The following is a 16,654-nucleotide window of genomic DNA, read 5'->3' as shown; positions in this document are numbered from 1 at the left end:
CTCCTTCAACTATATATGTTTCAGCAGTTGTACAATTTTCATTTGTGGTCGAGACAAATATACATAGCTACTTCTGAATTTTTAAAATCTAAAAGTTATGTTCTGACTGATTTTTTTATGCCATATACTTTCCCTAAAGCTACACTTACATTGTATTTAGACGATTCATGTGAATAAGAATTATGGGAGCAAAGCAAAAGTGAAAGTTGAATAAAAGGTTCCCTAGTTTTTATCTTGATCAAGTTGAAACTTTGGGTCAACCAACAAAGGGAAGTGGATGCAACCACCTGTCAAAGTTGTGAGGAGATGTTTGATATTGACTTGAAAAAAACCAACTAACTAAACGCCATGTCATTGTTTCTATCATTCTATCCACATTGCTACTTGCTAGAATATTATCCAACAAACATAACATAACATGTGTTTGCCAAGGAACCCACATACCTTTATCTTACTATATTATCATACTATATTAATTGTGGTATATTAATTAAAATGAAACTAAAATAGTTATAAAACAATAATAAAAAATAAAGCTAGTATATTTGACTAAATTACAAGTTTGTATTTAAAAAATAATAATTTGACCTATCAAGTTGACGTAACATGACCATTTTGACTTCAATGTATAAAGTAGTTTTGGGATCTTCCATGATCGATTCCAAGGTCAACTCTTTTGGTATATCGAACTTGAACCATAAATCTTGTGAGATTTTAATCATTAAGGATTTTGAAAAAAGAGGAAAAAAAAGATAGTGCAAAATGACATTTTACATGGATATAATAATCTTTTTCAAACAATGTGAAAATCGATTATTTTTAAAATAAAGTGTGCTCGTTTATTTGAACAAAATCAATGAATAACTAATTGAGATGACACCACCAAAAATCCACCTACCTATTTAGAAAAATTAATTCTAAAATGAAGTTCTGTGTATTTGCTTATTTAATACAAAAATAGCAATATCTCCTAACAAAACAAGTGATTAGATGCTTATATATTTGTTTTGTAACATCCCAAACACACACACACACACTAAAATATTGTCCGGTTTAAGCAACCAGATACCCAAACTTCCAAGCAGGTCACCCATCCTGATACTGGTAAACACTGATTATGGGATCTGTTGCCCTCACAGATTTAAAACACGTCTTGGAAAGAGACTTATCCACACCCTTATAAGAATGTTTTGTTCATCCTTAGTGAGTGGTCCCACATTGGTTTGTGAATTTTAAGGATCATTGGCAAAAATATAAAAAAGAGAATTCTAATTAAAACAATCTAATGACAAAAAAAACATCAACAAACTTCATCCTATGCAGCAACCGCCGCCTTTTCTACTTTCTTTGTAGCAGCCTTTTCAGGAGTTGGTATTTCTGGCTTTTCGATTCCTTGTATATCAGTTATCCTTAGCTTTGTCAATTCCTAAAAACATTATCATTTTTATTAAAAAATAAAAAACGAAAAACATATTTAGAAGCAGCAAATTGTGAAATGATTTGGGTTTACCTGTCTATGACCTTTTGTTCGGCGATAATTCTTTCTTCTCTTTTTCTTAAATATGATTACTTTTGCATCCAAAGCCTGTCAAGACACGTAAAAAAAAAATGAAATTTGATTTTATAAATGAATATATAAACTATTATTATTTAAAAAAACAAAAAAGAAAATGGATTTGTTATGATTCTTACATGCTCTTCCACAACAGCATGAACAGTGGCCTCAGGTAAAACAGGTCGACCAATCATTGTTTGAGTCTTGGAACCCAGCATCAGAACCTTATTTAAAATTAACTGCAATAAAAAAAATGAATTACATTAAAAGAAAAAAAACATCTGACTTTTTTTTTATCAATAATAGTAACAAAAACTTTGCATACAAAATCAGGTCAAATACTGGCATGGCATTGGTTTTGTATATATCACGTGCCATGTCAGCTGCCCAATTGTGTGCCATGTGTACAGCTACAGAATTAAAAATAATATCTGATTTTTGTTTAATTGATAAGAGGATATTAAGTAAGGCGATCATTGATTAGAAAAAAAAAATTAAAAAAAAAAAAAAAGTGTTCCTATTGTTGGTAGAAAGGTGATAGATTGTTGGTATTTCCAGCACTTATTGCTATAATTAATTATAACTTTTTTTTTTTTTAAATTTACATCATGATGACAAACTTTTAAGCATGACATGGTTTTCATGATTCCAATTCTTTAAAATATGACTTACTTTATAAAGACAAAATCTTTAAACATGAGTGATTATACAATGAAATTTATTAAGAGAGTCATGTTTTACTTAAATGCATGTTTTAAAATGTCAACAGTTTTTACAGAGAACAATTTTTATGTGCTTATGCAGTAAAGATTTCAAAAAAAATTATCATTATAAAAGTTTGTTAAATTAAAATATAATAATTCTATAACAATTAAATAATGAATCAAAATATAAAAAATTATGAAAGAGAAACAGGGGGGTAGAGGAAAGAAGAGTATTACACTTTATATTTTGTTTAAGTGTTTTTAACACATGCATATCTGCATATAGAATAAAAATTGGCAAGCATATCATTACTAGAAGATCATATAGCTCCTTACAAAAGATAAAAATTATAACCTAGTGACGAATAAATTGGTAGAATGAAAAGATTATTATTGTTGTTTCAAGGATTAGACATAACTAAATCACCTATTAGAATTTAGAGGTATAGACTTTGGTCACTTTGCATAGACTATTGTCTAAATAAGTAATTTACGCATTCTATATGGAAAAAGCAACAACATTCTAAACAATGTAAACAATTTGACTATGTATATTTATTATAAAAAAAAATGACACCAATTATACATGTTCAAAATAAATATCATAGAGATAATCCCTAAACTTAAAGAAGAAAAACATATGGGAAACCTTTGCAAAAGGGCTTGTATATTGAAAATCATTTTAACAAATGGTAGCAAAGATAATTTGGGAAACCAAAGTAAGCATTTTTTTTAATACTTTGCAATCTAGAACCACAATAGATAAATGCACAAATATTAAGAATTAAGGTTAGCTAACCTTATCATGCACTTCACAGAACTTCAATTTCTCTGTATATATGCAATCTCCATTGCTCACTTTGAACTGATGTGATCCAATCTACAGCAATACAAACAATTCATCACACATAAAAAAAAAGACATATCTTCATTTAACACCAGTACAATCATCAACAGACAACAATGTACATAAGTGTGTGGAAAAGCTAAGACTTAACTTAACCTTTAAGTCAGGAAATAGGCTAGTTAAGTTATTATTATTATTATTTTTATTAGCTGAACAAAGGCCATTCTAAAAACTAGTTCTGTAATACTAAAAAAAATGGCATCAGTTACATTTGCAGAGTCATAATTTGGATTGTGAGTGACCAATACCAGGAGCAATATGGTGAACAATGAATTTTTTCAACCTTTTCTGTCAAAGTACACTTTAATCCACTAGAATCAATGACAGCTTTAATGTTAATGTCAAGGGGTATCTAAAAACTTATGTTCTGAAATAGTCTATTCCTTGCTATTTGCTAAGCATAATACTGTTTATTTCTAGCCAAAAATGTCACCAATAACTAATATTTCAAGACTAACACACTATTAAACCACATTGGATCATCAAATCTTAAAATTTGAGAGCTAAATATTACCTGAATAACAGCAAAAACAGGTTCATACGACTTAAAAACCCGGTCCGACCGCTGGAGCTGCCCAATCACCTTATAACCAATGGCAGCCGCCTCGGCTTCTTTCTCCTCCGGCGAATACTCTCTCTTTACAGCATGATTTGCCGAATCCTCCGTCATTTCATCATCATCAACATCGTCATCGTCATCGTCATAATCACTATCATCTTCTTCACTTTCATCATTGTTATCGCTGTTATCGTGTCTATCAGACGAGAAATGGCGATATGTCGTGAAATTTGTTGATGAGGAATAGAAATTAGGGGTCGAAAGAGTGTAGTGGGATGTAGGGTGGAAGGAGGTTTTAGGCAAATTTGGGATCTGCGTCAGTGTTCTGAGGTGCTGAAGGAGTGACGGAGGATCCCGATGAAGTGTTGATTTGTAAAGCTGTTGGGTTAGGGTTTGCAAACGTCGTCGATTAGCCATTGTTGATCGAAGCTTCTTCCACTCTGGTTTCAGAGCGAGTGTTAGGGTTTAGATTATAGCCTGTAAGGGGTTATGGTATGAGACTATTTTTAAAAGGACTATTTTTAACATTCGAAAAAAGCTAGTGAACTAGTGAAATTATTTTCTGAGTAGTTTACAAATTTAGTCCCTGTGATGTTAAATGTTAAGAATTTAGTCCATATGTTTTATTTAATGCATAAATAGTCCATGAAGCCAAACTTTGTTTCAAGTTCATTGATAGTGCTAAAGATTTATGGGCATCTTACTTACTACTAAATTCAATCTCCATCATTGTTAAACCTAAAATTAAATCAAATTTAACCAAAACTCAAAAATAAAACTAATACTAAAACAAATCATTATTAACGTCCATTGTAACGAAGTAATCCAAGTTGTCTGGTTTAGGTTGCTTGTTAACTTCTAGTTCTATGACCGGAAACTAAAAATTACAAAACAAAGAATAACTACACTCAAACAAGATGCTTAATTAATTTCCAAAAAAACTCGGTGATGCGTTCTATATTAATAACTTGGTGATGTGTTCCTATCGAATGTGAAAATCTAGAAAAAATATATATGAAATGAATCATAAATCAACAATGTTTGATTGCATAAACAACAATAGGTTAGTGTACCGTGCTTAAGAGATGTGTTCTTGTAAGGTAAAACTCATTCTTTCAACCGTAATTTATTGATTTTTGGATTAAATTCTATGAGTTGTTATAAGTTTGAGTAGTTTCTTAACTATTTTTACTTTTCCATGTCTTCTACTAGATTTAAATTTTTGATGTAATGACGAATAACAAAATGGGAGCATATATGAATGTCATTCAAGTCGGGTTCTCCTAGGATTATTTTTAATTAATCATCTTTCTTTCCATTTTTATATAAATAATAATTAGATCAATAATAATGATTAACACATATTTTTTCTATCAAGTTGGAAAGGAAAACATTGAAACATTGTTGAGATATAGGTTGAGGAATGAAGTTGAAGTGGATTGAGAATATACTTTCTAGGTGTGTATCGAATAAGGTGAAAAGATGAAAAAGTGAAGAAGATTAAGATAAAGGGAAAATGTGTAGAAATTATAGAAACAAGATTTTCCCAACATCAAAAACTCTTATATTATTTGAGGGTTAAGAGTCAGAAGGTTTATATGTACTTACAACGGAAACCTCACTATAAATCCCAACTCTACACTCATAACATATCACTCAACCTAATCTAACAATGATCAAGAAAAAAATCAGAGAAACACAAGAGAGACCCTAAATTGATGAACATAATTGAGTGAAGAAGACACAAGAGAAAATGATCAGAAAAATGACTCTTCGAATGAGGCAAAAGCTCAATACCAACCACTTAAATACACCAGGTCAAGGAAAATCCAAAGACCCATGTACAAACCCGTACAACTTTGAATAAAGCACACATTGGTCCTTGAACTTTGATAATACTCAACCTGTACACAAAGAAACAAATACAAACACAAGAAAGATCCTAACTTTGCAAAATGTTAGTTTGAAATACATAAAACATTTATTAATTTTAACAAAACTAACTATTTTGAAAACAAATTTATTTTAAAGAAAAAGAATCAAGCAAACACAACTTCTCAGTTCTCACACAAAACATTATGTTGAGAAGAAACAAGAGACTTAGTGAGAATATCAACCACTTGATTAGAAGCACTAATCTTAAAAAAAATTATAACACCTTTTGAAAAATTTCCTTATGAAATGAACATAAATTTCAAAATGCTTGTTTTTATTATGAAAAACTCGATTTAAGGTTATTTTAATCGTAGACTAATTGTCACAAAAAAAAAAAAAAAAAAAAAAAAAAAAAAAAAAAAAAAAACATTTACAGGAACAACATTTTTCAAAACCAAATCACATAAAACCTTCAAAACCCAAATTTATATTCAAACTCTATAGATGAACGTGATATGGTGGACTGTTTTTTACTTCTCCAAGACACATGAGAACTACCAAAATAAACAACATAACCACTAACAGATTTTCTAGAAAACAATCTTTTACCCCAATCTGCATTTGAGTATCCTCTTTCAAGAAGAGAATAAAATTCAGACTTTAAATAAGAAACTCCCATACCATGGTTATATTTGAGGTATTTTAATAACCTCTAAGCAACTTGCAAATGAGATTTATTTGGCTTGTGCATATATTGACTCAACACTTGAACAGAATAAGCAATATCTACTTTAGCAACTGTTAGATAAACGAGCTTACCAATAAGTTTATGAAAATCAGTTATATTTTCAAGTAAAAGATCATTATGATCATTAACAGCAAGATTTGATTCCAGTGGTGTTTTGACCGGTTTACAACCCAACATCCCAAACTCATGAAGTAATTCTTAATAATATTTTCTTTGAGATAAACAAACCCCATTTGGAACTTCTATAACTTCAATACCCAAAAAATATTTCAATTTCCCTAAATATTTTATAAGAAATTGAGACTTAAGAAACTCCTTTACTTTACTAATTTCAAGTTCATAATTCCTTGTTGCCACAATATCACCAACATAAACATAAACTAATATAATAACAATAGAATTTTTAGTACTTTTAACAAACATAAAATAATCATTAAGACTTTGTTTAAATCCAAGGCTTATCAAAGAATCACTTAATTTTTCATTCTACTTCCGTGGAGCCTACTTTAGACCATACAATTGATGGGTTTACTAGGTTACAAAAACTTACATATGAGCAGAAAAACACTTAACCCTTAATTTCACATGCAACCTAGTTTAGATCTATGTTTTCTTTATTGATAACAATAAACAATGAATATCAAGAAACCCTAGAGAGAGACTATGAAAATTGAAATTCACATAAAGATTAGGGTTACATACCTCCTGATTATTATAGCAAATAACCAACTTGATTACTCTTGTAGTTCCTTGGAAAACAAGCACAAAAAGATTGGATGCCTCTAATGGCTTGTACCCAAAACCCTAATAACTAGAAGAGTTTAGGAGAGGGGAGGCCTAGAGAAAAATTTTGGCTCTTGAGGGTTAAGAAAGAGCGGATGAAAACTAGAGACCCTAGGGTCCTATTTATAGTTGATAAGGAAGCCTTAATTATCCAACTCCTTAATTATCCAATATAATAATAATATCTTAAATTATGTAATTATCCAACTCCTTAATTATCCAATAGGATTAATCTAGAAACCTTAAAACCCTAGCCCAAAACCGGTCATGCTTAGAGGGTTATAGAAACCATACTTTGTTAAACTATTGAACAATTACAACTAAGTCTCTGGACTTCCAGTTAATTATAATTAACCCGAAATTAATCCCAATTAAATTTTGATTAATTCTTAATTAATTTTTACTATTTCTAATTAATGTATTAATCATATAATATATTAATATATCATTTGTTACAATTTATTAATCATATAATACATTAACAAATCAGCTTTTCTCTCTAAAAGTCATTCTATTCAATTGTCGATTATGAGGGCAACCTAAAAAGGACTCTGTTTCTATTTCAAGAATATAATTATACTAGCTTAGACACCTTAATCCAACAGTCTCACTCTTGGATAAGTTTGTAACTTCAATTACATTTATATACCTAGAAATAAACAACAAATTTCAATTTCCCAAATTTTAAAGACTTTATGGGATTTCAAATTGAGCACATCAATTAGTCCTGGCTGGGTCCAACACTTATAATGTCAACATCAAATCATCGAGGGGCCCAATCATATCGCTTTTCCTGTTAGGGAAAAAGGAAAAAATAAACTTTGACTATATAACTGTAACTTTTACTCACCAAATTGCATATTATGATATCAAGTTACTAATGTGTTTACGCAACACCAATATACAACCAATTTGTAAATTACAACTTATGTGTCTTCGTTTGAAGAATAGAAGATATTATCGTCTTAGAATTACTCATGACAAGATCCATGAAGTAATCTCTAAATGTGGGTTTATCCGATACTTAAAATCCATATTTTCAAAGTACTCATGAATATTGTAGCAATTCCAATTGCAATGTCTTAACCTCAATAGACAATCTACAATCAATTCATGAAATTCTTAATTCACTACTTACTTCCAAAAGTATGAGCGAATGTGGAGGTTTGAATAATTCAAATTATTCAGTAAGTAAAACATGCAAAGTGAAGCACATGAATAAATAATTAAATAAGATAGTACAATATTCATAAATAATTCTCTATTATTCATTCACCAAATCAACTACATTTTTTTGTTACACATATCTAAATATCACCTAACTAGTACAACTAATTTTGTCTCTTAGGCTGGTGCTCATAGCATGCTGGTAGTGTTTGACTCAGCTCAAATCCTTTGTAAAAGGATCTGCAATATTATCCTCTGATGATACTCTCTTCACCAGAATGTGTCCTTCTTCTACCTAATGTCGAATGTAATGGTACTTTTTGTCGGTATGCTTGGATCTACCATGATTCTTTTGGTTCTTTTGTCAAGCAAACATACCTTCATTATCACAGAATAGTTCCATGGGTTCTTGAATAGTTGGAATGACTCTGATATCTCTGATAAAGTTCTTTAACCAAGTCGATTCCTTTGATGTTTCACTCGCTGAAATGCAATCTGACTCACATGTGGAATCAGCCACCATGTGTTTCTTGGAAATTTTCCATTTAACCACTCCCCCCATTAAATAAGAATACCCAGTCAGACTGGGAATAAAAGTGTTCTCCATCTGTTTGAAATTTGGCGTCACTGCAACCACTCACTCTCAACGTATCACTACCGTTAAGAACTAGGAACATGTCTTTTGTCCTTCGTAGATACTTAATAATATTCTTCACCACAATCCAATGGGCTCTGCTAGGATTTCCGTGGAATCGACTAAGCATGCTCAAAGCATAAGACATATCAGGGCAAGTACATGACATTACATACATGATCGATCCTACAGCTGAAGCATATAGGACTCGACTCATGTCATCTATCTCTTCATCAGTACCGGGACTTTGAGTCTTACTCAACTTAATAGTACTATGAATGGGCAATTATGCCTTCTTTGAATTCTCCATACTTAAATGTTTTAGTTTTTTTTATCCAAATATGTACTTTAGCTAAGACCAATAAGGCAATTATTTCTATCCCGATGAATCCTTATTCCAAGAATATATGTCACTTCCCCTAGATCCTTCATAGTGAAACACTTTCCAAGCCAAGACTTAACTTCTTGCAAAGTTGTAATGTTGTTTCCTATAAGTAGTATGTCATCAACATACAAGACTAGGAAGGTCACTCGACTCCCACTAGCTTTGATATATATGCAGTACTTATCTTCACTTGAGAACTCCAAACTCTTTGACTTTTTCATGGGAGCAAAGATTCCACCTGCAAGATGCTTGTTTTAATTCATAAATGGATCTCTCAAGCTTACACACTCTATCAGGAAACTTAGCATGTATAAAACCCTCTGATTGACTCATTTAGACTTCCTCAGATAACTTCCCATTAAGGAAAGTGTTTTTAACATGCATCTGCCAAATTTCATAATCATAAAATCTAGCTATAACAAGAATAATCCTGATAGACTTTATCTTAGCTACTGATGAAGAGGTCTCGTCATAGTCAATCCCTTGGGTTTGAGTAAAGCCCTTTGCATCCAGCCTAGCTTTGAAAGTGTGTACTTTCCCATCTATGTCGATCTTCATCTTGAAGATCCATTTGCACCCGACTGTCTTTTGACCAGGCACATGATCAACCAAGTTCCATACTTTATTATCATACATGAACTGAATCTTACTCCCAATTGCCTCCTTCCATTTAGCAGCCTCAGTGTAACACTCTAAAAATTCAAGTCAATTTAAACTTTTCGAAAACCACCTAATTCCATTAAGTTATTACAAAAAGGTTTTCAATACATTTATTATCAGAGTATTCCCAGAACCATGTCATAAAACAAGAACATGAGGAGCGGTACGATCACGCCTTCGCCTTGCCACGGTCTCCTGAAGTACCTGAAACATTTAAACCACAACTGTAAGCCCGAAAGCTTAGTGAGATACCCCCAAAATACCAACCACATATACCATACGCATAACATATCATAACAGAACAGAACAACCATGCACTTCGGGTCTACTGTGTGACTGGTCCGCCGCACCGGGCCTTCAGTCCACCTGGTCCACCCTTCGAGTCTATCCATATACATCGAGTCTATAGTGTGATTGGTCCGCCCGCACCGGGACTTCAATCCACCTGGTCCACTCTCTGAGTCTACAGTATGACTGGTCCGCCCGCACCGGGCCTTCAGTCGTCCTGGTCCACTCTCTGAGCCTCGACACGTCTGGTCCGCCCTCGTGGGGCCTACAACCTATCCAGACCGCTCGCTGGGCCTTCGGAATATCCGGTCCGCCCTGGGTATGTTGGCCTACAGCATAAAGCAGGACCCGCCTCAACCCAACCCCAGTCAACCGACCATGTGTACATAAACATATAACCACATAACAATTAATCATCAATCAATCGATCTAGCAGCTTACATACATAACATACTCTAAACAGGATACCGACCTAACCGGTCACTAATATAACATCATCCTATGTACCAGGATACCGACCTAAACCATGTCTCTAACATATACCATCCTAACTACCAGAATGTAAATATAGCAAAGCAATAACATAACAACAATACCCGGATTACAATCCGATAAAGGGTCGGCCTTGGTGCCTTAGACCCTGTCGATATAGTGAGGATAACTCACCTTGCAACAGCTGACTGAAAAGATAAGATCACGCTGCTCCAACCTCCGACACGAACTCCACCACTGATAATACCAAAAGACTAAGCTCAATAAATACCAATAATTACCAAATTACCCCTGGAAGTCAACTGGTCAACTCTTGGTCAAAGTCAAAGTCCTCAGTCAAAGTCAAACTTCCTGACTGGCTCTACTCGCCGAGTCAGCCCGCTGACTCGTCAAGTCCCTAGGCTCTGAAAACTCCCATATCGCGACCCAACTCGGCGAGTCGCCCCAAGACTCGCCGAGTCCCACGAACTCTGAGTCACTTCCTGCTCAACTCACCGAGTCATCCCTCGACTCAACGATTCACAGCTCAACCAAAAAGGTTAGGACTTCGCGACCAGACTCGCCGAGTCCAAGAACAGACTCGTCGAGTCCCAGGCAATCTTCAACAGACTCGCCGAGTTGTTCTTCCAACTCATCGAGTCCCTACCTATCTTCATCCAACTCGCCGAGTACACCCATGTGACTCGCCAAGTACCTCTAGTTCTTAATCCATACAGTGGCTTTCTAAGCCATGCAAGGGCTCCAATCCATAGATCCAACCTCCTACAACCTTCCCTACACGTAAAGGTGCAAACTTTACGTGAAACCATGGGGAAATAAACCCAAAATACTCTAGGGCTAAGGCTTAAGGCGAAGGGAATTCACCAACCACTCTAGGACAACACCTTTTCAACAAATAGGATCATTACAAGCTTGGATCTGAAGTTTCAACTTCAGATCTAGCTTCTAAACTCGAAATTGATTCCACTCAAGCCATAATCCCCAAAATAGCAACCAAGAACGAATCTAGAAGAAGGAAACTCAAGGTAACAGATTGTTACCTCAGAAATGATCCAAAGGAGGAGTAGATCCCTGATCTACAATGATATCCAGATGCTAGCCTCTTGATCTTCAACCTTCTTCTTCTCAACTTCTCTTCCCAAGCTCTAATTCTTCATCAATGGAGGTTATACACGATTTTAGGGTTTTCTGGGTATTGGAAGGTAACAAAGAGGCTGAGGGTGGGTTATAATGTCCTTTATATAGGGTACAACCCCGAAAATTAGGGTTCTCTCCACTCAACACCAACTCGCCGAGTCACTCCTCAAACTCGCCGAATTGGTCACTTAACACATGACCAGATTTGCGACCTGACTCACCGAGTCGGTCTTCCATTATCTACACTAAGCACCTTGGACTTTGCTCTTCTGAACTCGGAGTGTTACACTCAGGACCTAGTATCACTTCCTTGTAGTTAGATGGTTCGTCCAAATTTATCAGTGTTCTAGCACTGATAAACGTATCACCATCCGACGTAATATGGAAGCCATAGAATGCGGGTGACATGATAACTCTACTAGATCGATGAAGGGGTAATGAGTTGTCAACTGGCTCAATTGGAATTTCTTCCTCATGGTGAGTGCTAGTGTTACCTGAGGATCCTTCATTGGTTGAATCTTGAATTTCTTCAATATCAATATCACTCCCACTGTCCTCTCTGAATATGAGCTCTATCTCACGAAAGACTTCTATTCAAGCTACAAAGATCACGTTTTCACTAGGTCTGTAGAACAAGTATCTAAATTAATTATGTGGATAGCCAATGAAATAACACTTCTCAGCTCTATGTTCAAGTTTGTCATGAGTCTCGTCTTACGAGTGCTTCCCAACCCTAGACCTTGATAAGTGCGAGCGAGGGAGCTTTCCATATCCACATCTCATGAGGTGTTTTTGAAACCTTCTTTGTTGGAACAAGATTCATGATATGGGCGGATGTCTCTAATGTATACCCCTAGAAATTAATAGGAAGAGAAGATCAACTCATCATGAAACTAACCATATCCTACAAGGTTGATTACGCCTCTCAGCCACCCCATTCAATTGTGGTGTTTTGGGAGGAGTCAATTGTGAAACAATTTCACATTCCTTAAAATAGTCGTGTAACTTGATACTAAGATACTTAACATAGCTTGTTCATTAGCTAAAGCATGAAATGTAACATCCCAAAAATACAGTCCAAAAATTTCATTTTTAAATCATTAAGAAAACCCTAGTCATTAAACATCAGAAATCACAAAATAGTGTAACTTAAAATATCATAACATCTGTCAAAATATATCAGAGTATAAACATACCAAGCTAAACAAATGGTGTGTGCACTACAATCATTCTGAGCTCTTCCTTTGCTACCGAACATACCTGAAACCAAAACGGAAAACTATAAGCACGAAGCTTAGTGAGTCTCCCCAAACTACCACATACCATCCAGATAACACATAAGAGCATATACTGGGCCTTGCCCACTGCATTGGGCCCCACCCAACATCGGACGAATTTGGCATTGGGCCCTGCCGAGCATCGGACCGAAGTCTGGCATCGGGCCCCGCCCGGCATCGGACCGAAGTCCGGTATACATATAACATAGCAACAAGCATATAACACATAAACATAAACATAAACATAAACATATAAAGCTTTCTCGGGCTTGCCCCGACATCAGACCGAAATCCGGAACGCATAACACATATAACATATAAGTTAAACCTTCCTCGGGCTTGCCCCGACATCAGACCGATGTATCGAACACATAACACATAAGATATAAGCTAAACCTTCCTCAGGCTTGCCCCGACATCAGACCGAAATCCGAAACACATAAACAAGTACATGCAAGAATCATGAAGATACCAGGCATGCAAACATTCCTCGGGCTTGCCCCGATATCAGACCGAAGTCCGGAACATATAAGCTACATCGGGCTAACCCCGGCATCGGGCCTAAGCCCGGCATATACTAACATACATAAAAGGGCCGACATTGGTTCCTTCGACCCATTCCTACTGGAAGAAAACTCACCTCACACTGCTGAAGTCTCGCAGACAAAACCCTAGCTATTGGATGATAGATTCCCGAATCCATCAACATCAAAATAACACCCAATTAATAATTGGGTTCCAACACATATCCATAAGTCCATGCTTGGGGTAAAAGACTACTCCACCCCTAACTTAGCTTGATTCAAGCCCAAGGCCCAATCCAAATGCCCAAAAGTCTAATAATGAACTAAGGCCCAACTATGAACCAATTTTCCAAATTGGGCCCAAACCTCTACATGGTCTTACCCTAAGGCCCAACCATTTATTCTTGGTCCAATACTTGTCATTCTGATGGTCCAATATTCTCATAATCCTCAAGGCCCAAATATGGCCCATCTAGTCCATTTTATTGTTAATAGTTGGCCCATCAAGAGTCCAGACATCTAGGCCCAACAGAAAAGGCCCAGCTCAAACCCAACACAATTAGGGTTTTCACATGAAATGACGATTAGGGTTAAGTGTTTCTTATTTAACCTATTAAGGACTTAATCCATTAAGTCCATCAATCTATTGGGTCAATCATGTAGTATGGTTGGCTTAATTTATAATCCCAATCCGGTCATCCAAAATGCGGGTCCCGACACTCCAAAACTCATATACCCAAAATTAGGGTTTTCTAAACCCTAATTAGAGTTTCCACCCCAATCCTAACCCAGTTAGGCCCAAAAGCCAAGTCTTATATCCATTAAGGTTTCATTAGGCCCACTAGGGTTTCATAAGTCGGGCACCACCCACTACCACCTCAAGTAGTGGTGGTCAACGACGGATCACGGTGGCGGCCACCACTTTACGATGATGGTTATGATTCTAGTCCATTTTTGTCAAAGCATCCAAACGAAATCTAACACACACAAAGCACACCACCACCCAACACGATGGCTGGTGGCAGTAGAAGGCGGCAGCCACTACCTCATGGTGGTGGTTATGAGTTTTCTTTTTATTATTCAGACACCGATTATAACTCTACATGCAAAATCTCAAACAACACACACATACACACACTAAGATAAACGCACACACAGCCACCCTTGTGGTGGCTAGTGGTGGTAGATGGTGGCGGCCAGCATGGTTAGCAGCTATGGTGGTTTTTCCATGGTTTTCAGCCAAAGGGCACAACCACACTTGTACAACAACACCAAAACATACAAACACATAAGATGAATACGGAAAACACACACATACCCATCAGAATTCTTGTGGTGGTAGGCGGAAGTCGGTCCTTGCGGTTTACAGTTTCGTTGGCGGCTTGGAAGGGCTTCGTCTTCAGCGAAACGGCACACCGACAATAAGAAATAGAGAAGAGAGGTGTCGATCCAACGCCCAACCACAACATCTCCTTGTAATCGCCAATCTTTCGGTTCCCCATGACTGATTCAGCGTCGGAAACAACCGCTCATCTTCGTCGGCGTCTCCGACAACGATGTTATGGTGTTTCAATAGCGAAGGAGCGGCAGCAACGGACGATCTTGGATGGGCAGCGGTTGAAGAGGTTTCACAACCCTCATGTTGATGTTCCTTGCTCCGACTTTGGTCGCCAATGGATCCCCCGGTCAGTAGGATGAGGCACAGTGGTTGGAATCGGAGGTTTGAGACCTTAGCAATGGTGGTGGCGGCCAGAAGTTACGGGTGGCGACTGTCTCATATAGCTAGGGTTAGGGTTTTGAGCAAGGTGACAGGTTATATACCCGGTCACTTTGAAACTTTCCATAATATACACTTCCAGTCCCCCTTTCTCGTATTCTTTTCAAATTAAACCCAAAACTTACCCCTTAGCCCCTGACTCCATAAAATCTTTTCAACTTTAATCCAATATTTACTATTCTGCCCTAGCTTCCAAAAATCTTCTCATAATAAGCCCATAATTTACTAAACAACCCTCAATCTTCAAAATTCTTTACAAACTAATCCGAAAATTACATTTTAACCCCTAACTTCTAAATTATGCCAGTTAACTCCTCGAAACCAACACATTGCTATATAATTATTTATTTTAGGGCTAATATTCATTCATTAATTTGTTTATTTATTTATTTAATAAACAGGGTGTTACACGAAATTCATGTTGGTACTATAGGGCGTTGTTGATATAAGTAGATGTATTTGATTGAAATTTAGTATTTAAATATTAGAATAATACAAGCAACATATATTGTAATGGGTTGATATATAGGATATAGTTTTTCATTAAATAATTATCGTGTTATATATTAGCATGTTTAATCCTTGAATAAATAGGTTATTTTAAATGTCCACAGATGTTCATAGTTGTGTGAGCATCTATGAGGTAAGACTAATATGAGTGGATTGGTATATTCTCATGGAGATGAGAATAGCAAGAGTTGCTACCAATTCATAGGTACTTGATTAGAAGAATAAGTATTGGAGCCGACCCGCATCAAAATCACTTTATGGATCATATTCATGAGTGATGTATTGATCAATGTAGTATCTTTGTATTCTTAGACCTGAGATACATATTTGGGACTTGAAGTATAGTAATTGTTGTGCTTTGACATTGTTTAACATTGTTCCATAAAAGGCAGTCATAAGGTCCATTGTTGGGTATGACATGAACTACATGATAGACGTATGTAGTCAAGATGAGATTTGTTCTCTCTTATTTGTTGAGATTAGACATCTAAGTCCTTACTAAAAGTTGAACACTAAATGAGATTTATGACGATCCATATCTCATGTTCAATGTAACATCCCAAAATTTTCAGACAAAAGTTTCACTTTTATTTCATTTCAAAACATACAGTGATCATGTCAAAACAATCAAAATTTTATCATAATGAAATAATATCAGAGTACAAATCCCAA

General features: G+C 35.6%; 1 protein-coding gene across 1 annotated transcript; it reads right to left on the bottom strand.

Annotated features, from left to right (window-relative positions):
• Positions 1-915: 915 nt before the first annotated feature.
• On the bottom strand, positions 916-4,219 carry LOC111917342 (50S ribosomal protein L21, mitochondrial). Its single transcript, XM_023913035.3, has 5 exons — positions 3,681-4,219; positions 3,059-3,139; positions 1,693-1,794; positions 1,511-1,585; positions 916-1,426 (listed from the first exon to the last, which is right to left on the bottom strand). Exons 1-5 carry the CDS (start codon positions 4,140-4,142, stop codon positions 1,316-1,318), a joined length of 831 nt encoding a protein of 276 aa, XP_023768803.1. The 5' UTR covers positions 4,143-4,219; the 3' UTR covers positions 916-1,315.
• Between the last annotated feature and the right edge of the window lie 12,435 nt (positions 4,220-16,654).

This window comes from Lactuca sativa, chromosome 4, assembly GCF_002870075.4.
Source record: "Lactuca sativa cultivar Salinas chromosome 4, Lsat_Salinas_v11, whole genome shotgun sequence".
Taxonomy (NCBI): domain Eukaryota; kingdom Viridiplantae; phylum Streptophyta; class Magnoliopsida; order Asterales; family Asteraceae; genus Lactuca; species Lactuca sativa.
Note: the sequence above shows the minus strand (reverse complement) of the source record. Positions and strands in the feature narration are given on the sequence as shown.